Raw genomic sequence first — 21317 nt, 5'->3', positions numbered from 1 at the left:
ACCAAGGGAGCCTCAGTCTGGTTTCTCTTGGGTACAGCCCAGTCTCTGCTCTTCAATCCCTTCCTCCTCAGAGCTCTCATGTCTCTTTATTGTCTCTTTTTTCCTTCTTACAGAATTTATGTCAATTCGTCATTAACTTTTTTCTGTGCACATTCATTTTCTCAACTGCTGGACTATGAGCTCTCTGAGGGAAGGATCTCTCTCCCAAGCACCCAGCAGTCAGTGCCTGCAAACAGTATTCTCCAATATCACGGAATGAAAGAAAGGATAGGGAAGGACATCCCAGGTCCCACCCACCCTCCTGGCCCTGCTCAAGCCTCGCTCTCAGATCAGCCTACCCCACGGGTCATGTCCATCCTTCCTGATTCCAGCCCTGTGTGGAGGATGGGGCACAAGCTTTGGAGTTAGACAGACTCGAGTCCAAATCCTTCTGCTTATTAACCTCACTCGCTGTGGATCAATTGCTTTGCCTCTCTGAGCTTCAGCTTCTGCATGACCACAGACTGCATGTGACCACAAGGGGCTGACACATGGTAGGCGCCTGGCCAAGTCTGGCTCTGCAACAGATTCTCTGTACTGCAGGACTTTATGTCACCATGGCCTTGCCTTTCACTTGGGATCTCCACCAAGGTCCCGAGGGGAACCTCACTTGCTCCTATAAGCTCACTCCCAAGATTTCCAGCGGGGCACAAAGAAGGCAAAAACAGCTGCTTTCTGCGACCCTTGGTGCACGTAACTGGGTCCAGCTGGCACCCCCTCTCCCGCCTGGGCACTGCTGGGTCTTGGGTGGGGAAAGGAAGAGACAGAGGAGGAAGGAGCAGAAGGGCCGGCATGGTGGAGTGAGCGAGGAACCTGCACCTGCCCCGAGGAAGAAGAGCAGATGAAAAAACACTCCCCAGCCCCTCCCTGGTCCCAACTCCAGCCTGAGGCCCAACCCCAGACTCAGAAACCACAGAAGGGGCCTCCCAGCCCTCCCACTGCCCACCACCTGGAAAGAGGTGTCTTACGTTGATCTCCTCATCCGATGTTTCCACCTTGAACGGGCAGATGCTCTCGTCCTCCCCAGCTGTGGGCCTCACCCCGGGGCCCCACCACCCATCTTCAAGTGGCAAAGTCTCCTCCTTGTCCTTGGAGATGAACCAGTAGATGACAAAGCCCAGCACTGAGGCGAGGAGTATTTCCAGCAACATGACTCCTGCAGACGGGGTTAGAATCCATCAGCTACAGAGCCCACCAGGCAGCCCTGACCCCTGGCCAGAAAGGCCAGATCCCCTACTTCTCTCCCACCCAACCGTGATTTTATGTACTTTTTTGACCTAAAAAAAAAATTATATAAGCATACCATAGAAAAACTGGAAAGCAACAGAAAAAGATACAACAATCACTCATAATCCTACTGAGGTATGAAATTCATTAATTAAATTTGGAAAACATGAACCTGGGTTGGCTTCTGCACACCCCTGGGTGGCGGAGGCTGAATTACTGAGGCCTCATGTTTCTCTGAGGGGCCTTTTGCTCCACATGCTTCTAACAAGTTTCTCTCCACCCTCGTGACTCCTTCCCGCATGGGAAGAGCAGGGACTTCTCTGAGTGGTGGGCTCAGGAGAGGAGACGGAGATGCCCCCTGCTGTCCCTCTCTGAGCTGGGGGCCTGTCCTCAGGACGTACACAAGGGGCCGGGGGGGGGGAGGTCTGAAGAGCTGGGAGGGTAAGCTCATCTGAGGTGGGCTGGGGGGTGTTCAGTGGCCCAAACATGGCCACATATCCCAGATGGTTGTCAACAGCTTTACTGAGATATAATTCACATACCACATAATTTACTCATTTAAAGTGTACAAACTGGTGATTTTTAGTATATTCACAGATACATGCAACCATAACTGTGCGGTCCACAGACATTTGGCAGATTCCTGCTCCAAGGCCCCTCAGGTGCCCAGCTGCTGCCCTTTAAAGATAGCACAGAACATTCCTTTCCTAATACATAACCTGCCTTGGCTGAGATAATGGTCATCTATGCAATGCTTGGAAGTCTACCAGTCACGCACCCTTACCTGCAGTCCTACCCTTTCATGACCCCTCCCTTCTCTACCATCTCAACATCGACCAAGCAGAGACTTGTGCACAAGCCGATCACACACCTTGTGACCCCTTGGTACCTGGTGTGACCCTCCTTATAAAAGATCCCAACAACTGACCTTCAGAGCTCACACAGGCACCTCCTTTCTATGCAGCCCGCTGTTGCCTGTAGCAGTACACTTAATTCCCTTTGTATTCTCATCCTTTGTCTCTGGTAAACTCTTACCACCTGTGCACCAGCCCACTGGATCCCATGAAAATAACTACAGTTCTAGAAAATTTTCATCATAACTGCATAGCTCACAAACAGGAACCCTGTACCCTTCAGCTATCAGCCCCCTGTCCCCTCCACCACCCCAGGCCCCAGTCTACTTTCTGTCTCTGTAGACTTGCCTATTACATGTCATATAAACTCAACTGTTTTAATCCCCATTTGTCCGACTGCTCTGCTTTTTTTCTCAGAAGAAAGAATAGCTTAGTTCTTGCAAATCAATACCACTGGCCCAGCATTATTTTATGGCTCCTTGTCCTGCACATTCCTAGGGAAGCAACCCCTTGAGGTTCACATTTGGAGAAATGTGCATGAATGCAGACATGGTCCTTGGGCCAGAGCCAGCAGAAGGTCCGATGGATGTAGTGGAGTCAGGACCCAGCTGGAGGGGAGAGCATCAAGTCTCAGGTGAGGCCTTGGTAAAGCCCCTTCCCAGGCCCTTGACTCTCCCTTGGAAAACTGGGGCCGGAGGAGGACCCTGCTAGGAAACCCACTCTAGTATGCCCTCTATTTGCCACAAGACCCAGCTGGGGGCTTGCTGAGGCCCTGAGGTTTGCTCCTGCCAAGAAAAGAGAACATGCCCAGGCTTCTCTCACTTCCAGAGAGACGCTCCGTCCCTGCTAGGAACTCCTGCCCTTTGACAAGATGGAAAAGAGCCAGCTACTAATCTCTGTGGTATCTGAATGCAGGACTAGGCTTAGCACATGGGAAAAGGTGACAGGCAGAAGGCAGAGCTGCCCCCAGCAGCAGGAGCAGATGGATGCAGTTCACCTGGCAGGTGGGCCACAGCAAGATAGTCTGGAGCTGGGAAGGCAAAGACTGTGTCTATTCTGGTCCCTGTCCTGACCCCAGTGCCCAGCATAATGCCTGGTGCAGAAAGGCATTTTGCCAATATTTTTGCAATCAGCATATGGAGTGGAAGCTATTAAGACAAATTTTGTAGAACATTATCAAGGGAGCTGCAATCGTGATGAAAAATAAAGAGGGATTAAATTCTTCAGTCCTTCAAGTGAACTTTACAAACCACCCTCCTTACCTGACTTCAGCACGGAGAGGCCAAGAGCACTGTTGTCACTTCTCTCTGGGATATAAATGCCCAACTTTCCCTTTTCTGGGTGGAATTATCCCAGTGCTTTCACCTGTCCACCTGAGCTCTGAGTTCTCTTTGATCATTGCTTTGTGAAGCAGCCTGCACACTAGGGCTGCGCAGGAGAGGCAGGGCGGCTGCAGGCGCCACCCTCACTCCCCACTGTGTTTTTACAACTGCTCAATCCTACCAACTTAGTAGATCTGGTGTGTGTGCAGCGTGGTTATCTCCCCTGGACTTTGAGCAGCAAACTATGAGACAGTGTTGAAATGATCAGTGTTCAAATGTTGCATCTAAACTCAGGGAACCAGGACAAGGGGCATTATGGTGGGCCACGCCAGCCCGGCACAGCACAAAGTAACACATTCAAGGAGAAAGTTTAAAGCCCTATCTCTTGCATCCTAATTAAGATACTAACAATATTAGTCCTTGGTTCAAGGACAGTGTTTAGGGCCACTGATCTCAGATTACAAAGCAAGCTTTACGGCAGTGTGTTAATAATGGGCCGGGAGAAAGAAGAGGGACACCTGCTAAGCGGGTTGATTTCACGCGGCTTGGTGATTAAGCTTGTGATCACCTGCTAACTGCCCTTTATTTAATAGCGGGTATTAAATGCACACGAAGTAAGGCACGCTAATTAGCCCGATGTAAAAGGCACTGACTGTCTGCAGGTGGTTTTTCAAGGAATTGATAAACTACGGCCCATGCAAATCCACCACTAAGGAGCCAAAATCCATTGAACTTGACTTTCCTTTTCACTTATTTAAGGTAAGAATCAGAGCAGGGAAGGTTCTTGCCCCAAATCACATCGCATGTGTGAGGATTAGAATTTGCAGCCAAAGCATTCATCCCCTGTTATTGGGCATACTGCATATGCCCCCTCCCCACCCGAGACCCCTCAGCACCTGTTTTCAGCCTCAAGCCTTCATACCTGTTCTTTAGGACCCTTAGAGCACCGGCGAACCACGACTGCACGGAAGCCGCGGCCGTCTGCCTGAGCGTGTTTTCCAGGCTTGAACATACTTGCCAAAAGATGAAATAAAGAAGACCTTCCCCTTCCTGGCACACAGGCGCTACCAGAGGTGAAAGGGGAAGGAGGTGGGTTGGTCAGCGAGTCCCGAGAAGAGGCGGGGCCTCGGAGTCCGACCAATCAGAGTTCAGGGGCCCACACTGCCCTTCGGCTTAGCCCGCCTCCGCTCCCTGCCGCGGGGAGTAAGCGCGGAGACGCCCGCAGCTGGGAGCGCTGAGGGTCTGGGAGGTCAAGACCCACCGGCCGGCGATCCGGGCCCCGCGGCTGCCCTCAGACCTCCGGACCTCCATGGTCAGGGCTGCGGCTTTCTTTAGAGTAGAGGGAAGTGGAAGTTTGAGGCTCAGGAGAGACGGCGCCGCTCTGCCTGCCCAGCTCCCTGCACAATGCAGGCGCAGGCGTGGGGCGGCCAATGGGTGATTTTGTTTTTACTCCCCAGGGCGGGCTCCTTGGGTTTGGGCCGGTGGAAGCAAACATCGCCCACAATGGAGAAGGACTGTTCACCAGGAAACCCAAGGCTAGCAGGACTCCGGCAGCAGCAGCCTGGGTTGGGACAGGGGGAGTGGCAGTAGGCAGATGACTGAGCTCTCCCCTCCTCGGTGCTTCTCTGGGCCATTTGGCACCTGAGAGGAAGAGAAGGGCTGCATCTGCCCAACCAACACAAGCCGGCCAGTTGCTAGGTTGGAGCCACTGAACATCCAAGCTGAAAAGGAACTCAGCAGCCTGAGTCCAACCCCCTCACTTCATAACTGGGAAACTGAGTCCAGGGAGGGAGGGGGCAGTGACTTACCCCAGATCATGTGGCCAGGGAGCAACACATCTGGAATAAATGGTGAAGAGGACCAGGGCACTCCCTGCCCTCTGTTGTAACTGCCCTAGGGAAGGGTTACTCAACCCCGGCAGGACTGCCATTTTGGACCAGATAATTCGTTGTTATGAGGGCTGTCCTGTGCATTGTAGGGTGTTCAACAGCATCCCTGGCCTCCACCCAGTAATACCCCTTTCCCTCGTGTGACAACCAAATGTGTCTCCAGATATTAACCAAATGTTCCCTGCGGGGAAATTGTCCTCAGTGGAGAACCTATGCTGCAGGTCAGCGGTTCAACTTCAAGATGTGTTAGAATCACCTGGGGAGGTTGTTAAACGATTCAAGGATTCTGGCGTATGGCTGCATTTCTAACAAGTTCCCAGGTAAGGCTGCTGCTGGTGGTCCAGGGACCACAGTTTGAGAACCCTTGCTCTAGACTGGATTATAAGCTCTGAGAAGACTGGGCTATCTCTTGCTCCCCACGGTATCCCAGTGAGCCCCGAGCCTAGTTCTGGCAGATGCAGGGATCCCACCAGCAGTTGTTGAATAAACACCTGGGGCCAATTGAGGTGGGTGGCACTGTGGCCCTCCACAGAATCAAGGAAATAGGCAAAGAGAAAATGCCATCTCCAAGGATAAGAGGTGAGCAGAGAACCCCATAGCTTCTCTGCACGCAGACTGATAAGTTGGTCCTGTGAGAAAGCTGGATCCCCAAGCTGCCCTCCTGGTTATGACCCTCGGGGAGAAGGGTAGACCCATGACTCCACATCTGTGGTGTCCAAGATCCCAGCAGAAATGTGAATGCTCCAGCTTTAGGGTAGCCTGCTGCCCCCCAGTCAGGCCTGTGAAAGTCTCAGCAGCCCAATGTTACATTTAACAAACTCTCTTTTCTTGAGAGGGAGAAATTCCATCACCTCTTCTCACAGTCTGCAAGCTACAGTCTAAACTCAAGCCAGACACAAGAGGCACCCCCACTCTGCAGCCTGAAGCCACACAGGGCAGTATCTCTGTCCCCCCAAAACTGACCTCCAAATCCTAGGACAACCTCTGTTTCCCCATCAAAACCCTGCTCTTCCTTCAGGTGTCAGCAAAATCTCTCGTGCTATAGCAGCCTGGATTCATGCCCTCCCCTGAACTCCCACCCCAGGGCCTTGTTACCCCTGTGGGCTCATGGCCTGAGGGTAGTAGGTTGGTGGCTTCCTCTAGGCACTGTGCTAAGCACTTTGCATCATTTGTCTCATTAATCCTCACACCATTCCCACTTTACAGATGCAGATGAGAAAACTAAGGTTGAGTAACTTGTCTTCGATCAAACAGCCAGTAAAAGGTGTGGCGGGCGGGTGGGGGACATGGCAGGACTCTGATGCACCCCACCCAGACCACCTCTAGTCCTTATGTGTGGTTACTGGGAGAGGATTTTCCTATACCATGAAACTGTGTGCTTCTGAGAGGCAGGGATTATGTCCTTTTCAGCCCCAAATCCCCACTGTGTCTTGTTTATAAAAGGTGGCCAGTAAACCACGGAACTGAATACTGTAACAGCTAAGCCCAGCGTGACAGAGAGCATGGGCTAAGGCTTAGGGAGACCAAACAGCTCTGCTCAAGGTCACCAGGTTATCAGCTAGCTCAGGCCTGAGACTCTCCTCACTGCTCTCACGGCCTCCACCGGCCCACGGAAGGCTGCTTGCTCGTCTATAAAATGGGGATAATAATGCCAACCTCACAGGCTCAAAGCAGGTACTTCCCTAGTGTGTGTTCCTTCCCCTTCCTATAAACCTCTTATTACTATGCAGAACCTTCAGGCAAGAAGAGGATACCTGTCCCTATTAGATGACTTAGGCCTAAGCCATTGCCACAGACTGTGTGCATAAGCAGGCTGCGAGCAGGAAAGGGCATGCCACGGGCATCTGCTGTGCTCCCCGTGTGTCCTCCCCAAGGGCGGACACGGAGGACAAGGAAACACAAGGCCAGGTACGTCTTGGCTGTCAGCGTTTTGCAGTACGTGTCCCTGGAGTCCCCACTCCTCTGTTCTGAGAAGTTACTTTCTCAGCATTAGGTGGCAGAATTCTGTTTACTAAGCCTTCCCGTTTCCAAGGAGAGCTATATTTACCTCTTCCGTGTGGTCAGCTCCTGCTGGTGTAGAAAATATTCTGCCTAAATCAAAACATCAACATTTAGGAGAATGAAAAATTCAGAAGTAATACAATACAAAAGGAGAGTGTCTGCTTTCTTATGGTAGCACCTGAAATCAGAGGTTAACTGATCTATTCCAAAGTTTCCAAAAATATATTTTATCTAATTCAGTTGTTTTGTTTCTAGTGCACTTTCCCATAATCCTGGCAAAATACTTCGCTGAGAGAACTGGGGAAGGGGGAGATTTTATGAATGAAAGCATTTTTTTCTTGAAGCCACAGTAGCCTTCCTAAAAGAATGGTTAGCTTGCCTAGTAAGGAAAATGCAGTTTTTGTTGTAAACCAGCCTCATTCTTTTAAAAACCACAGCAACTGGAGGACGTGGTCATTTAGTTCTAAGAGGCTGAGCTTAGAGGGAAACCTGTTGAGCAAAAATTGACTACTCTGATGAGAAAAGGAATTACATGCAGTTTAAGTCCCTAAATTCTATATTGACGCTCTGGGCATGCACTTATGAGACTTGGGGAAAAAATTAGGAATTAGTTCAAGTTGAAGAACTCAGTTGTGCAATATGGTGACGTTTATCCTTAAAAGACTGACAAATGATGCCAATGGAACAATTCATTTTTTTACTTTTCTTTTGTCATTCTAGATATGACTTGCAAAGGACAATTTTAAATATAGGAGGTCAAGTAAAAGGGGTGCTTAGTTCTCTAGTATTGCTAAAAGGAACACCAGTCTATTTCACTGAACGTGTAGTATTTCTGTCATGCTTGGGGCAAAAATACAAGTTTGAAAACATAAGATTCATTTTAAGATTGATACTAAAAGTTCAAGGGAAATTCTTTTCTTGTCATTTGAATGCGGTCTGTGATGTAACAAGAAGTCATTTTGTTATTTTAAAGTAAATAAGAGATTTGGATTGGTGCCTTTGAAAAATAAGTATAAACTTGCTTTTGGATCAAAAGGTGGTTCAGCAGACATTGCCTGTGACTATGAGCTGGATTCTTCGCAGGCACAAGGAACAAGAAAAAGTCCTGTACCTGCTGAAGTTCATGCTCTAGTAGGACAGACAAACAGATGAACAAATAACACCCTTCCAATGATAGATACAATAATATATGTACACAGATGGAAGAGAAGTGTGCAAAGGTGAGAGTGGTAAGTCTGCCACAAAGACTTCACAGAGGAGGGGTCACTGAGTAGGGTTTTTAAGGATGAATAGGAGTTTACCAGGGAGAAAATACTGGTGGGATGGGGACACATCTAGGGAGAAAAGAGTAAAGGCATGAAAGTAAGAAAGTGGAGGGTGTAGGCAAAGAACCACAAGAATCTACATCCATGTTCAGCATAAGAGTTAATGATTACAGACTTTGGATTGCAGACATTTAATTTCTTTCTGTATTAGCTGAAAGGAGTTCCCACTTTATCTCTTTTATAAACTGTTACTTTCTCATGATGAAGCTGACTTAGCAGTTTTAATGCAGAAATCTTGTTTGCAACTCAGGTGACCTTTTCGTAAATCACATGCCAAGAGGTGTGAGGTAACGAAATATATTTGGGATATAAGTATTTCATGGTTGTGTGAGAAAAAGGTGGCCTGGACAGGAGATTACGCAAAACCAACATCCCACCGCAGCTGCCCTTGGTGGTTTGGTTGCTTCGGCAAACATGCCCTCAGATTGAGATAGTGTGGCAGACTGCCAGCTATGTTTTCCTCTTCTTTCTCTATGACCTTGCTATTTTAGTTGGAGAAGCCCAGCTAAACACTGCATTTCTTGGCCCTCCCTGCAGCTCAGCATGACAGGGTAATTAGGTGCTGGTAAGAGCTGTAAGTGTATTTGAGGCAGAGCCATTTTGTGGCTCAGACCTTTGTGTGAATTGGGAAAAGACATCTATTACTCAAAATGCTGTCAGAAAATAAATGTAATGTACTGCTTTTGTTACAAGGCACCTCACTGCTGTCTGCTAGAAAGCACTTGTAAATAAAAATACAAATCCATGATGTCAATGCTGTGAATGGCATCTTTGTCCAGTGCACCACCTGCACAAGAGCACATGGGTCCTCCATGTGTGTAGAATACTATGTAGAGAGTCCTGAGTCAGCTGGGAAGCATGCACCTTTTGCCCTTCCCCTTCCTTTTCATGCTTCCTGGGACACAGACCTGATCGGTGGACTCTGGGAGCCATTTTAGACCACGAAGTGATCTTAAGGATGGAAGTCAGAGATGATGGAGAAAGACAGAAGGATCTTGCATTCACCATGGAGCCGCCAGCCCAGCCCTGGATTACTTACTCCCAAACTTCCTTTGTATGACAGGAAAATAAACTTCTATATTATTTAATCCACTGTTATTTTGGGTTTTCTAATACATAAAGCCTAACATAATCCTAACTAATTGAGAAAGTTGGGGGAGAAGAGAATATATCAAGTCCCCCAGTGGAACAAATGCTCAGTCTTCAAAATTTTCAATGCTGTATTACTGTTCCATGTCTGAAACATTTATATGATAAAGAAACATTTTCCTGCTGCTCCAATCACAGAAAGGTATGTTCTCAAAAGGCAGACACAGTTCAGTAGGTGAGCCCTCAAGAGGTGTTGTCAAGGATGGAGTCATTGCTCTTGAAAACAGAGAAGGGTTTTGTCCCACTTGGCTCCAACTATTCAGATGGTTTCTGTAAATTAGATGAGATGAGAAGCAATTTTGTAATGCCTGTCAAAATGGAAAATACAGATGGCCTTTGGCCCAGGAGTTCTAGTTCTACGAATTTATCCCCACAAAATACTGAATTTACATATGTAAAATGCCATATGTACAAGAATATTCACTGTAGCTTTTTTTTTTTTTTTTGTAAAAGCAGAAGATTGAAATAATCTAAATGTTCATCACTTAGGGACTGTGAAATAAGCTGTGACATTCATACAGTGAATACATACAGAAGGTTGTTTAAAAAAAAAGGTAAGTTTATATGCTGCTATGGAAAGATCTCCACGATATATAGTTCAGTGAAAAAAATAGGGTGCAGGAAAAGATATGTGATTAACGGTGCCATTGCTGTGGACCAAAGGACATATACATCCACGTGGAAGGCTGTCTCTGAGAGTTCCCCCGGACACTGGCGACAGTGACCTCCTGCAGGGAGGCAACAAACTTTCACTGGAAAAGCTTTTTGTACCTTGAAAAAATATTTTTTCACCCAGTTCAGGTACTAGCTACTGAAAAACAAAATAATTATACTGTTTTTAAAATATGAAAAACCACAAGAGTGACAGTCCTCCCTGAAATCCCACTCCAGAGGTGAGTCAGACACCTCACAGCACCAGAGCTGCACTAATGCTCTCAGCAGCTGTGGCCGGGATGTCGCTGCATGACTCCCTAGTGGCCAAGAAGCCCCTGAAACAAAGGTGAATCTGAAACCCACAGGCATCTGAGGGCCAGGTGCCTGGTGAACATATGAAACAGGGTAAACAAAGCTGGCTGGGCTGTGAGAGAAACAGTGCTGCCAGAGAACTGGTCCAAATGGGGCCATCCTTTCCGTGAATGTGGTTCCTGCTGCCACCTCTGTACAAATGACAGATACCTGCATGTCTCTAGCCCAGCCCTCCCTCCTCTGAGCTCCAGACACACACACCGACCTACCTACCAATTCGACTGTTCCTCAGTGTGTATCTGAAGTTTTACTTGTCCCCCTAAACTTTGTCTCTTCTGGGGTTCCATCTCACGGTAGCTGGTGGTACCCACCTTCCAACTGCTGAGCCAAAAACCCAGGCCATGTCTTTGAAACCTCTCTCCTACATTTCACCCACATCCAATCTGTCCTGGAGTTCTGGCAGCTTTACCTCCAAAGTACATCCCAAATCCATCTCCACCACCACCATCTGCCCAGGTTACCAGGTTCTGGTGGTCTCCCTGGACTACAGCCCAGTTTACTCGCCCCTGCTCTGCAGCCTCCAACACACTTTGCAGCCAGAGTCATCTTCTGGAAATGCAGATCTGACCCTGTCACACCCCCTATTAAAACCCTTAAATAGAGGGAAGGGTATAGCTCAGGGGAAGAGTGTGTGCTTAGCAGGCACAAGGTCCTGGGTTCAATTCACAGTACCTCTACTAAAAAATAAACCTAAATTACCTCCCCCACCCAAAAAAACAAAACCAAACCCTTAAATAGCTTCCTGACACTCTGGGGACAAAGCAACACTTGTTAATGTGCCTTCAAGGCCTGTGTAGCCTGACCTGCCCACCACTCCTCCCCCACCCCCTCCAATCTCCTTTCAGTCCTGTGTGCTCACCTGCTCCCTCCCTGGACTCCCTGTAGTCCAGCTCCCTACTGCAGGGCTTTGTAGAAAGGCTGGTCCCTCTGTCTGCGATGCTTTTCCCACCCCTTCTCAGCTCCTAACTCCCGTTCATCCTTCAGATTTCAGATCAAGCCTCCCTCCTCTGGGCTTCTTTCAGCACAGCGCACCTCTTCCTCCTAGCCCTTGTCCAGCACATCTGTCCAAGAGGTGACATGGTATGGGCCGCCCCCACTGGAAGTAGAAGTTGAGGGTAGAGGCCAGGTCTGCTTTGCCCCCGTGTGTCCCTAGTGCCTGGCATTTACTGAATGTTCAGTAAATATTTGTTGAAGGAATGAATTTAAAAATCCTTTGAATGACAGTGTTGAAAATGATCAGAACTTTTGAACAAAAAGATGGCTGAATTCACCTTGAGGAATTATAGATGACCTACTTCTCAGCCTAGTTTGTAGAGATGGGCCAGTATCCCGGGTGCACTGCAAACATCAGGGTTTGGGGTCTAAAAAGATGAGGATCAGACTCAGGAGGCTGATGAACACAATGAGGTGGGGTGTCTGCCAGCCTTCCCTCAGCAACTCCCCCACAACAAACCCAGGCAGGTGGTGACAACCTCACAGCCAGAAAATGCTCTTAAGGTCATGGAAAACTTCTCACTACTTAGCACTTATCACATACCTGGCCTTGGGTCAAGTGCATTACAGACTGAATCCCAACTGTCCTCCCACAGTAGAGGCCAAGAGGGTGGACACCGCCCTAAGCCTGCTGAGAAAGGCCAGCTCTGGCCGCAGGTGGGAATTCCTCCCTCTGCCCTGGTGTCCCATGTCTTCCTGACAGTGATTCAGACTCACAGGAGCTGAGAACCTTCTGTGCTTCTTCTGGGGGAGGCAGCCACAGGCATACAACTGTGTGCCCCCGAGACGTAGGGCTGGGGGTCAGTGTGCTTCCTCAGCCTCGGCCCCTCACCACCCTCCCCAGCCTTGCTGCTCCTCCTGGGTGGAAGGTGAAAGGAACATCAAGTAGAGGGGAAACCAGATGGTTCCCCTTCCGCTCCAGGCCAGCCTGCCAAGGAAGGCAATGCAAATGGGGAACGTTCCTCCAACAACGCTCACCGCTCACCGACAGCCGCACAAGCCTGGGGCTCCCAGGGGCTTCCCAAACGTGATGCCGGAAATTTCCAGGCCTGTTCACCATAGCAGAGGCCACTCTGGCTCAGGATGGATGGGGGAGAACCCTGGGTGGGGGGGGTGCTCCCTGATTGCGCAGCCCAGCACAAGGCCAGCCTCTCCATCCACAGCCATTTCCCTTGAACCCCTGTGGCTGGTGCCCTGGGGCAAAGCCAGCTGGGCTGAACTCTGCACTGGGGTGAGAGCTGTGTTTATCTCTCTGCAAGATCTGGGCCAAGCCCTGGGAGAGCAGCCTGGGGCCAGCACCCGGGGAAAGGAAAAATGTCATTTGTAGGCAAAAACAAAGGAAAGTAAACATGTAAAAACAGTGGGGGTGGGGGTAGCCTTCTCATGGAGAACTCTGTTCTGGGGCCTGAGTGAGGCACATCACTACCTGCCTTGGAGGGTCTCCCCGCCCCCGGCCCCCAACTACACATGTACGTGTAGAGATGGATGGCAAGAGTACCCTTAGTGACTGCTGCTCTGATGCCACCCTGCGTGGAGTCGGGAGCCAGCTCAGCTGGGGGTCAGGTACTAAGTGCCCGCTTTGAATCCTGGCCCTACTGCTCACCAGCCGTGCAACCTTAGGCCAGTGACTTCAACTGTCCAAGCCACAGTCTCCCCACCTGTGAGATGGACAGAATAAAGTGCCTCCCTTACTGAGTTAACGCAGCTAAAGTGGCCACACAGGGGACTATTTTCACAGGCATTCACTTTTTTTTTGAATCCTGAGAACACTACAGGTGAGGGAGAGGGCCTTAGCCTGAAGATGAGGGAACTTTCCCTGAGAAAGTGCTACCTGAACCAAGATGGGAAGTTAAGGAGCGACCCTTGCAAGAGGGAAATGCATAGGGTTTCCAGGGTGAATATGAGGTCCGAAGGCCAGTGTGGCTGGAAGGCAGAAAGTGTGGGAAAGCGCAGCCTGGGATAAGGAGGCTGCTCTGGGCTCTGAGGCCTGAGTGAAGGGAGCATTAGCACCTACCTGGAGGGTCTGGATAGGTGAAGGGGGGGCCATATGGGTGGGCTGGCTGGCCCAGAGCAGCTTCAGAGAGGGGATGGTGACCTCCACAGATTCTAAATGTCCCTGTGCTGGGGAGTGGGGGCTACCACAAACTCATTTATACAAACTTCCATGCAGACTTTTAGTTAAACAGTATAAGGGCGATCAGATTCTCCACACCGCAGAGTTAACACACTCTGGCTAGGGGAGTTTCATTTGAAGTCCTGTTCCATCTCACGTTCTACCAATTAAAATAAGAGCTGTCATGACCGGGACATTGTGCTGTACATCAGAAATTGACACATTGTAACTGACAGTACTTCAATAAAAAAAGCAATTAAAAAAATAAAATAAAATAAGAGCTGTCAAGTTTTCTACTGGTTCTAAATTACCAGAGAAAAACCAGAGTGGAACACAATTCACTGCCTTTGAGGAAAAAACATTACTTTCTGTGGAATTTCAGTACCTGGCATTGTCTATGAGGAAAGAAAGACTTCTATTTCAGGAGATAATAGGAATGGGCCATATAATACACTTATTTGATTTACTTCCCACCATTAACCAAACCCTGCCCCCCTCTCCCCTCCCCAAGCCTGCTTTTCCTTAACAATATGCTCTTCATCTGGAAGCTTCCTCAATAGTGTGTAACAGGAGAGCACAGTGAGCTGGGCCACCGCTCTGCTCCGTAACCTGAGCTGGCTTTCTTGTCTGTGCTTCACACAGAGCAGCCCCAAGCACTAGGGTCAGAGTTCAGGGAATATTCTGGGTTGTTGATGTCCTGGTGGCGGTTAGTTTGCTTGTATCAATGTCTAGGTTGCAAAGAGAAATAAAAAGTCACAAACAGCTAAAACTATTTCTGGAGTTCAACCAGAGATCCAGGGACAACTTGGAAATTAAGATGTTCCATTTTGACAGTGTGACTGTGACCCTGAAAACTGTCCGTGGGAAGGAGGCACAGAACCGCAAGGGCAGAGGGCCGCCTTCCCCCAGCTGGTGGCCAGGCCTGTCCGCTCCTGCCTCCTCGCAGGGATAACTTGGTTCACAGAAAGACTGGAAAGTGGTAAAGTACATCCATTCTCCCCACTGAGAGTTAGTAAGAGGGTCAGACTTCCCTGGGCCCTTGGCATTCACGGCAGGGATTAATCATGGAGCTTGGCACTGGAACCAAAATATTTCTCTTACTTACCAAAAGGTCCAAGTCTCTCCAGTTTTAACAAGAAGAGTAGTACAAACGGAAAGTCACACCCAATGTACCAAAGGTCATTCATTCCACACGGGAAGCCAAGTCCCAAGCTGAGCTTCGGGGGGACAATCTGAGGTTGTGGTCCTCGGGGAAGTGGGGTGGGCCCACGCCCAGCCGCCCGAGGAACACTGCGTGGGTCTTTGACTCCCGCCCCCTCACGGCTCTTGTCGCAGGCCACAGCCTGGCTAGAGCTCACAGCCCTTCCATCAGTGTGTCTCTGGGCACCATCACCCACCGTGAGGAAGCCCAAAGAAGCCCTGGACTAGAACATGGGGGGTAGCAAGACTCCTTACGCACATCATCTTGTGGACTACAGTAACCCTGAGAAATAAGGGGTAGTTTTTTCTTGTTTTAAAGCAATTTAAGAGGGGAGGGTATAGCTCAAGTGGTAGAGCGCATGTTTAGCATGCACAAGGTTCTGGGTTCAATCCCCAGTATCTCCTCTAAAAATAAATAAACCTAATTACCTCCCTCCCCCTACTAAAAAAAAAAAAAAAAGATTTAAAAATGAAGCTCAGTGGAGAGGAATACAGCTCAGTGGTAGAGCCCATGCTTAGCATGCACAAGGTCCTGGCTAATCTCCAGTATCTCTATTTAAAAAAAAAAGAAGAAAAAGAAGAAGAAGCTCAGAGAGGCTAAGTGGTCTGCCTGAATTAACCCAGCTTGTAAGTGCCAAAAAGACATTTTAATTCAATCTGTTTTTCAGTCTTTCTAAAGGCAGCAAAAACTCCTGACCTGGGACAAAGCTTATGGTCCCCACTTGTGGGTTGGCTACAGAATCCTCTGGAAAGTCCTTGAACTCCTCAAATACAAGAACATTTTCTTCCTCCTAATGCAAGCACTTTCAGCTGGGCTTGGAGAGCTTAACAGGTGTGGCTCTGCAGTAGCTGAACGGTGCACTAAATTGGCTTCTTACAAGAACGGCGCCCACCGCCAGACAGCGAAAGCCAAGACAAAGACAATAGAGTCCAGTGGACAGGAAGACTCCACTCCAGCTCCTTGAGCCCACCTGGAGGAACGCTTGTAGGCTAGACTTTAGAGTGACAATAGCTGCTCTCTGGTGACAAAGGATGAACTATGACCTCTCTCAGGAAAGTAATCTGAGTCATTCCTTAGTATCTGTGGGAAATTGGTCCCAGGACCCTCTGGATACCAAAATCCATGGATGTTCAGGTCCCTTATATAAAACAGCATAGAACAGTCGGCCCTCTGTCTTGGTGGAGTCCACATCCATGGACTCAAAACCCAGAGATACAGAGGCTAACTGTAACATTGATGGCATAAGAGGCTGTTTCAGTTTGAACTTGGTTTGCACAATCGTGTATTTAATTATACAACCAAAGTCAGGATTGTACAGTTCTCTTCTTGGCAAGAGAGCATCTGCTGCTCCCTCCTCAGGCAAGGGGATGGGGTGGCTGGATCTTTGGCAAAGCTCTGGATCCCTCCTGGGAGAACTGCTGGGGTGATTCTCCCTGCTGCAACCTCCCCAGCTGACCACACAGTTCCCTGGAGCCTCTGCTCCTAGACCACTGGGCCCAGGCCAAGAACCACACGGGAAGCCCACAGGTGACCCCATGGGGCCAGCTGGGCTGGGTGATTACATTTCTGCCTCAACCCTGGGCCCTCGACCTCTGCCTGGGGTTTTGCTCCCCATATCCTAGGCCAGGCCCTTCACTTTGTGTGCAGCTGCCCTCAGTGACCTGGCATAGGCTGCGGGCCCCACCCAGGCCCCACCCAAACTGACCACTCCCCACTATTTCCATTTCTGAAGATCCCTTTGGATTCTTAACTACAGAATCATCACATAGCAGAGCTGTAAGAAGTCCTGCAGGTTACGTAGCCCAACCTCCTCACTCCATGGATGAGGTCCACAGAGGAGACACATTAATGGCAGAGTTGGGACATAAGCTGGGTCTTCTTTCTATGTCAGTTCTCTTTCCACATCACTGTATTACCTCTCAAAGGAATGAATCACTCATGATGGGATGAAGGGCCCTATCAGAGGTGGGTTTTAAGCATGGGAACCTAGAGGCTCCTTAAGTCACCACAGGCCTGCTCCATCTGTGCTCACTCCAGCCCCAGTGGGTAAGCTCCGGACTGTTTCTTCAGCAGGAGAGCAGCTCACATTGAGCCCTCCATTATTTTGAAAGTCCAGTTGTGTTCCATGTCTTTGAGTAACTCAGCTCAAGGATGGAGAAATGGAATCTGGACAGTCCCTGCCTTCGCATGTCTGGGCAGGGCCAGGAAGCTGGAAGTCAAGGTGCAGGTGAGCCATCACTAGGCCTGGGCCTGCTGGGCTCTTATGTCCATGGGTATGTTGCTGTGCATTGATGACACGGGGGCTCCCTGAGACCTCCAGCTGGTGCTGGATTTAGACAGCAGACATGAACCAGGACACTACAGGAGGAGGGTGGGGTAGGCATTCCACCTCCTCCAATGGTTGGATGCCCTTTCTCTAAAGGTCCCTCTGCCAAAAGAGCCCCGACTCATTCGCTTCCCACAGACATCCCACTCCCATAAGTCTGAACCAGCCAGTGTGCTTGAGGCATAGCTGAGAGGCAGGTGGGATCACACAGGGAGCATGTGGGTTGGAGCAGATGGTGTTGAGGTTCACCCTGGCTGCCTTGCTGAGCAGTTATTTTCCATGAAAGACTTGTCTTTCTTGGAACTGGAGGTGGAGGAACCTCTTGTTCTCAGGCTGGGCCAGTTCAGTTTATCCACTAGTCACTCACACCAAAGGACACTGGTGGCAGCTTGGTTCACACTTAGCAAACATAGACATAAAACTCATCCATGGCAGACACACGCCTGCCACAGGGCCTCGGCACTTGCTTTTCCCTTGGCCTGCTGCACAGTCGCTCCAGATAGCAGCTTGCCACTCCCTTAATCTTCAGTATTATTTAAACATCCCCTCTCATGAGACCTTCTCTTTTTACCAGACCCGCCCCTCCTCTCTTCAGTGCTTTATTTTGCTCCATGGCACACATCACTTTCTAATATACTTTATATTTTACAAATTTAGTTTGCTTATTGTCCATCTTTCCCCCAGCAAAACTGCAGACTCTGTGAAGGCATGTTCCCTGCTTAGGATTCCTGCATGCCCAGGGCAGAGCCTGCACACTATCGGCAGTCCGCATGCATTGCCCACAGCTGCTCAGGGAAATGCCAGAAGTCTTCACCTGGCCCTCCTAGGTGCGGAAATTTGGGAAAGAAAAACCACTGAACACTTCCAGAGCTTTTTGATAAGTCAGACCTATTGGGGCCAGTGACAGGCCCCCACAGCATCCCTAAGCCCTGACTCCCTGAAAGAAGGAACCACCACACTGAAGAAAATAATTACTTTCCGGAGCAGTGAGGCTTCTTGCAAATGTTTACTTTAAATAATGCTGAGAAGGCTTTGTTCATAAGGGAAGATTGGTCAGGCCTTGAAAGACAGATGGGACCTAGAGGGAGCGATATAGTGAGCAGAGGTAGGGAGATGGCGAGTGCGAGCTGCACTGGGTTCATTTGGCTGTGTTGCAAGGTTTGCTTAGAGCAGTAGTAAGGCTTGGGAGAAAAACAGCTTTGAGACAGATTTTAAATGGTCTATGGAGCAAGGACAGGGAATTTAGACTGCTATTCCACTTCTACTGGGAGTAGTTTATAGACCACATTTGGAATTTAAACTTATTGTCATTTGGTACTGATTTTTGCAATGAACGTTCTTTTAAATAGCTCATTAAGAAGGGACAATAGTTCTGCTTTTTATAGTATTTCTTTTTTCCTTGCTTTCATAAGGTCAGCCTGACCTGGGTGGGCATCATTTGACTTGGCTTTAGTGTAGCCAAACAATTATGCACTGGCAGGAGAGCTCTGAGTTGCTTTGATTTATGTGTGGAAAAAGCCACTATCTGAAAGTTCCTTCATTTTCAAAGGCACAGACTGGCCTGTCTGTCATATAAAGGGTCCCAGTGACCTCTGGAAGAAGAGGATTTGAAATGTACAGTGTTAAGAATGAAGGGAAATTTGTTTTTAATAGAAACAATATCCCAGATCCTCTTTGATGGTATTACAGAATTTTTTTTTGCAATTTTCCTGGGATTGAGGGCAGTGTTGCATATGGTGGGAAACTGTTAACTAAAGTCATGCGTCTCTGTATAGTGTGTCATAACATTAAAATTTACTTTTTAGTGTGAAAAAAAATTATGCTGAATTCAGAGGAGTCTGCAGAGTGGCACTGAAACAGGCATAAATGCCAATGTTCCCAACAATTTCCTAGACCAACTCATAAATCCCAGCAAAGCCCATGTACTGTATGCTGAGTTGCCAAACGCATAGGGCCCCCTAACCTCCTCCCAACCCTCCTCCACGTGCTGAACCCTCACCGAGCTAGGGGAGGCAGGGCAGAGACGGTCTTCCCATCCAAGCGCCAGGGGCCCACCCAGGCTTTGTGGAGCCTGCAGTTTATACAGTGGAGCAGAGTGAAGGGGGTCGGGACGCAGCTTTAAGAAAAAGAAGTCAAAATTAGGATCACATCATTGCTAGAGCCCACTGCCCGCACCCCTATACCCAAAGCTTCAGAATGGGCCGAGCAAGTCAGGGGCCAGAGCTCAAGTTCACAGCTTCCTGCCAGAGAGGGAAGCCGAATGGGTCTCGGATCTCTGCTGAGCTAATCCTCAGACTGATCACATTTCTCGGCTTCTGCTACCGGCGAACTCTTAACCTTCAGCCCAATTTCAATTCTTTTGTGCTCTCAGCTGAGCGAGTTGGCCTTCTCTCCCGAGAACAGAGCAAGAGGCGGGAGAGAAAAATTGGGGCGGCGGACAGAGATGGAAAGAAAGCACGTTTCAACTAAAAGACTTGAGATGGGTTTTAGGAGTCTGGTGACAAACAGGTGCGTTTCACTGCGTTGAGCGAGACGCACCCCTGAAAGCAATACTTTCCGGGATAACCAGTCAAGGGGACCCCGCTGCCCAGGCCTGCGAGTGTCCACGCAGCCCAAGGCCGCCTTAGTCCTTGGCCCAGTGGCCCTTGTCCACTCGCAGGGCTCGCGCGGGCCTCTTCCCGGAGCTGGGAGCACTGGGTGAGGGCGGAGGGTGCAGAGAGGGCCGGGGGCCGGGTGGCGTGTGCGGTCCCTGGGTCGGGGATGGAGCTACGGACAGCGGGGAAAGGGGGCGGGAGCGCAGGCCTGTCTGGAAGTCTCCCTAGAGCCCTGGCCGGACAGCGCCAGTCGACAGCGTCCCCCAGCCCGCAGCCCCCTGCCGTTCCACCCCGCAGGATCCCGATCGGCCTCTGCGTCCTGGGAGCGCGGTCCCTGCCGCCCGTATCTCGTAAACTGCGCACGACGCGTCCCAGGCGCTTACTTACGGTCGTCGGCTCGCTAGCTTCAGGGCTCGGCGGCAGCAGGTGCGCGATCCCTCCGGCTCCCGGCTCCCGGCTCCCCTGGTTTCTGATCCGTGCGTCCCCGGCCAACCCCTCGCTGACCACGCCCGAGCTCGGCCTCCCAGCGGGGCGGTCTGGGCCCCGGCCCGGGGCGGCCTGTGAGACCCGGGTTCAGTCCCGCTCCGCCCCCGTTACCAGAGCGACCCGAGGAACTCTTCACCTTCGTAAGCTCTGCCTCTGCTTTGGAAGAGGGCTGTCAAAGTGCGGTCCGCCGACCTGAGCACAGAAACGGAGCTGAAGTATTTAGCAATTTATGCAGTGACTCTGTCAACTGAATCAAAATAAATAAACAGCCCCCACCCTCCCAAGCTGGCACATTGTATGACTTTTAAAATTTCATCTTTCTAGCAATTCACTGTTACTGTATTTTTCACATGTACGTTTCCAGTCCAGGACAGACTGGGAAATTTAAAAGCAAACCAATCTGTCTTTCAACACAAGGTCTGAAAAGCACTAGTCTGGGTGAAAGTAAGACCCACTCAAAGAAGTCGTCATGGTGAGAACTGAGATCTACAACACTGAGTTAGAGGCCTGGAGAGTAAGTAGCTGCTTAGTCAGTCCCCTCCAGTTCAGGGGGAACTGGGCACCCAGGCCAGTGGATACTGGGTTCTTTTGACTTCTACAAGTGTTAATTCCCAGACCTTCATCCTTAGAAAACTTACCCAGTCACCTTTGTCATCGTGCCACTTAATCGCCTCACAACCCCTCCAGCGCATCTTTTATGTGCTCCGAGATGCAGCTGTTTCAACAATGGGCATCAAGATCTCAGTCGGCAGACCACAACCAGGGCCTGTTA

The 21317-nt window shown here is 49.7% G+C and overlaps 1 protein-coding gene across 6 annotated transcripts in view; it reads right to left on the bottom strand.

Moving 5' to 3' along the window:
* EPHX1 (epoxide hydrolase 1) overlaps positions 1-20621 on the bottom strand; it is a 36665-nt gene extending 16044 nt beyond the window's left edge. The window contains exons 1-3 of one of the 6 annotated variants that reach the window (XM_045509470.2): positions 20443-20621; positions 19465-19581; positions 1008-1195 (exon numbers count right to left, since the gene is read on the bottom strand). In XM_045509470.2, coding sequence (XP_045365426.1) covers positions 1008-1190 — 183 coding nt within the window. In that variant the 5' untranslated portion in view covers positions 1191-1195; positions 19465-19581; positions 20443-20621. Of the gene's footprint in view, positions 1-1007; positions 1196-3382; positions 3535-4364; positions 4520-19464; positions 19582-20442 lie in introns of those variants that run through there. The other 5 variants (XM_045509469.2, XM_010973918.3, XM_010973913.3 and 2 more) reach the window with 5 other exon arrangements.
* Between the last annotated feature and the right edge of the window lie 696 nt (positions 20622-21317).

Source organism: Camelus bactrianus, chromosome 23 (assembly GCF_048773025.1).
Source record: "Camelus bactrianus isolate YW-2024 breed Bactrian camel chromosome 23, ASM4877302v1, whole genome shotgun sequence".
Taxonomy (NCBI): domain Eukaryota; kingdom Metazoa; phylum Chordata; class Mammalia; order Artiodactyla; family Camelidae; genus Camelus; species Camelus bactrianus.
Note: the sequence above shows the minus strand (reverse complement) of the source record. Positions and strands in the feature narration are given on the sequence as shown.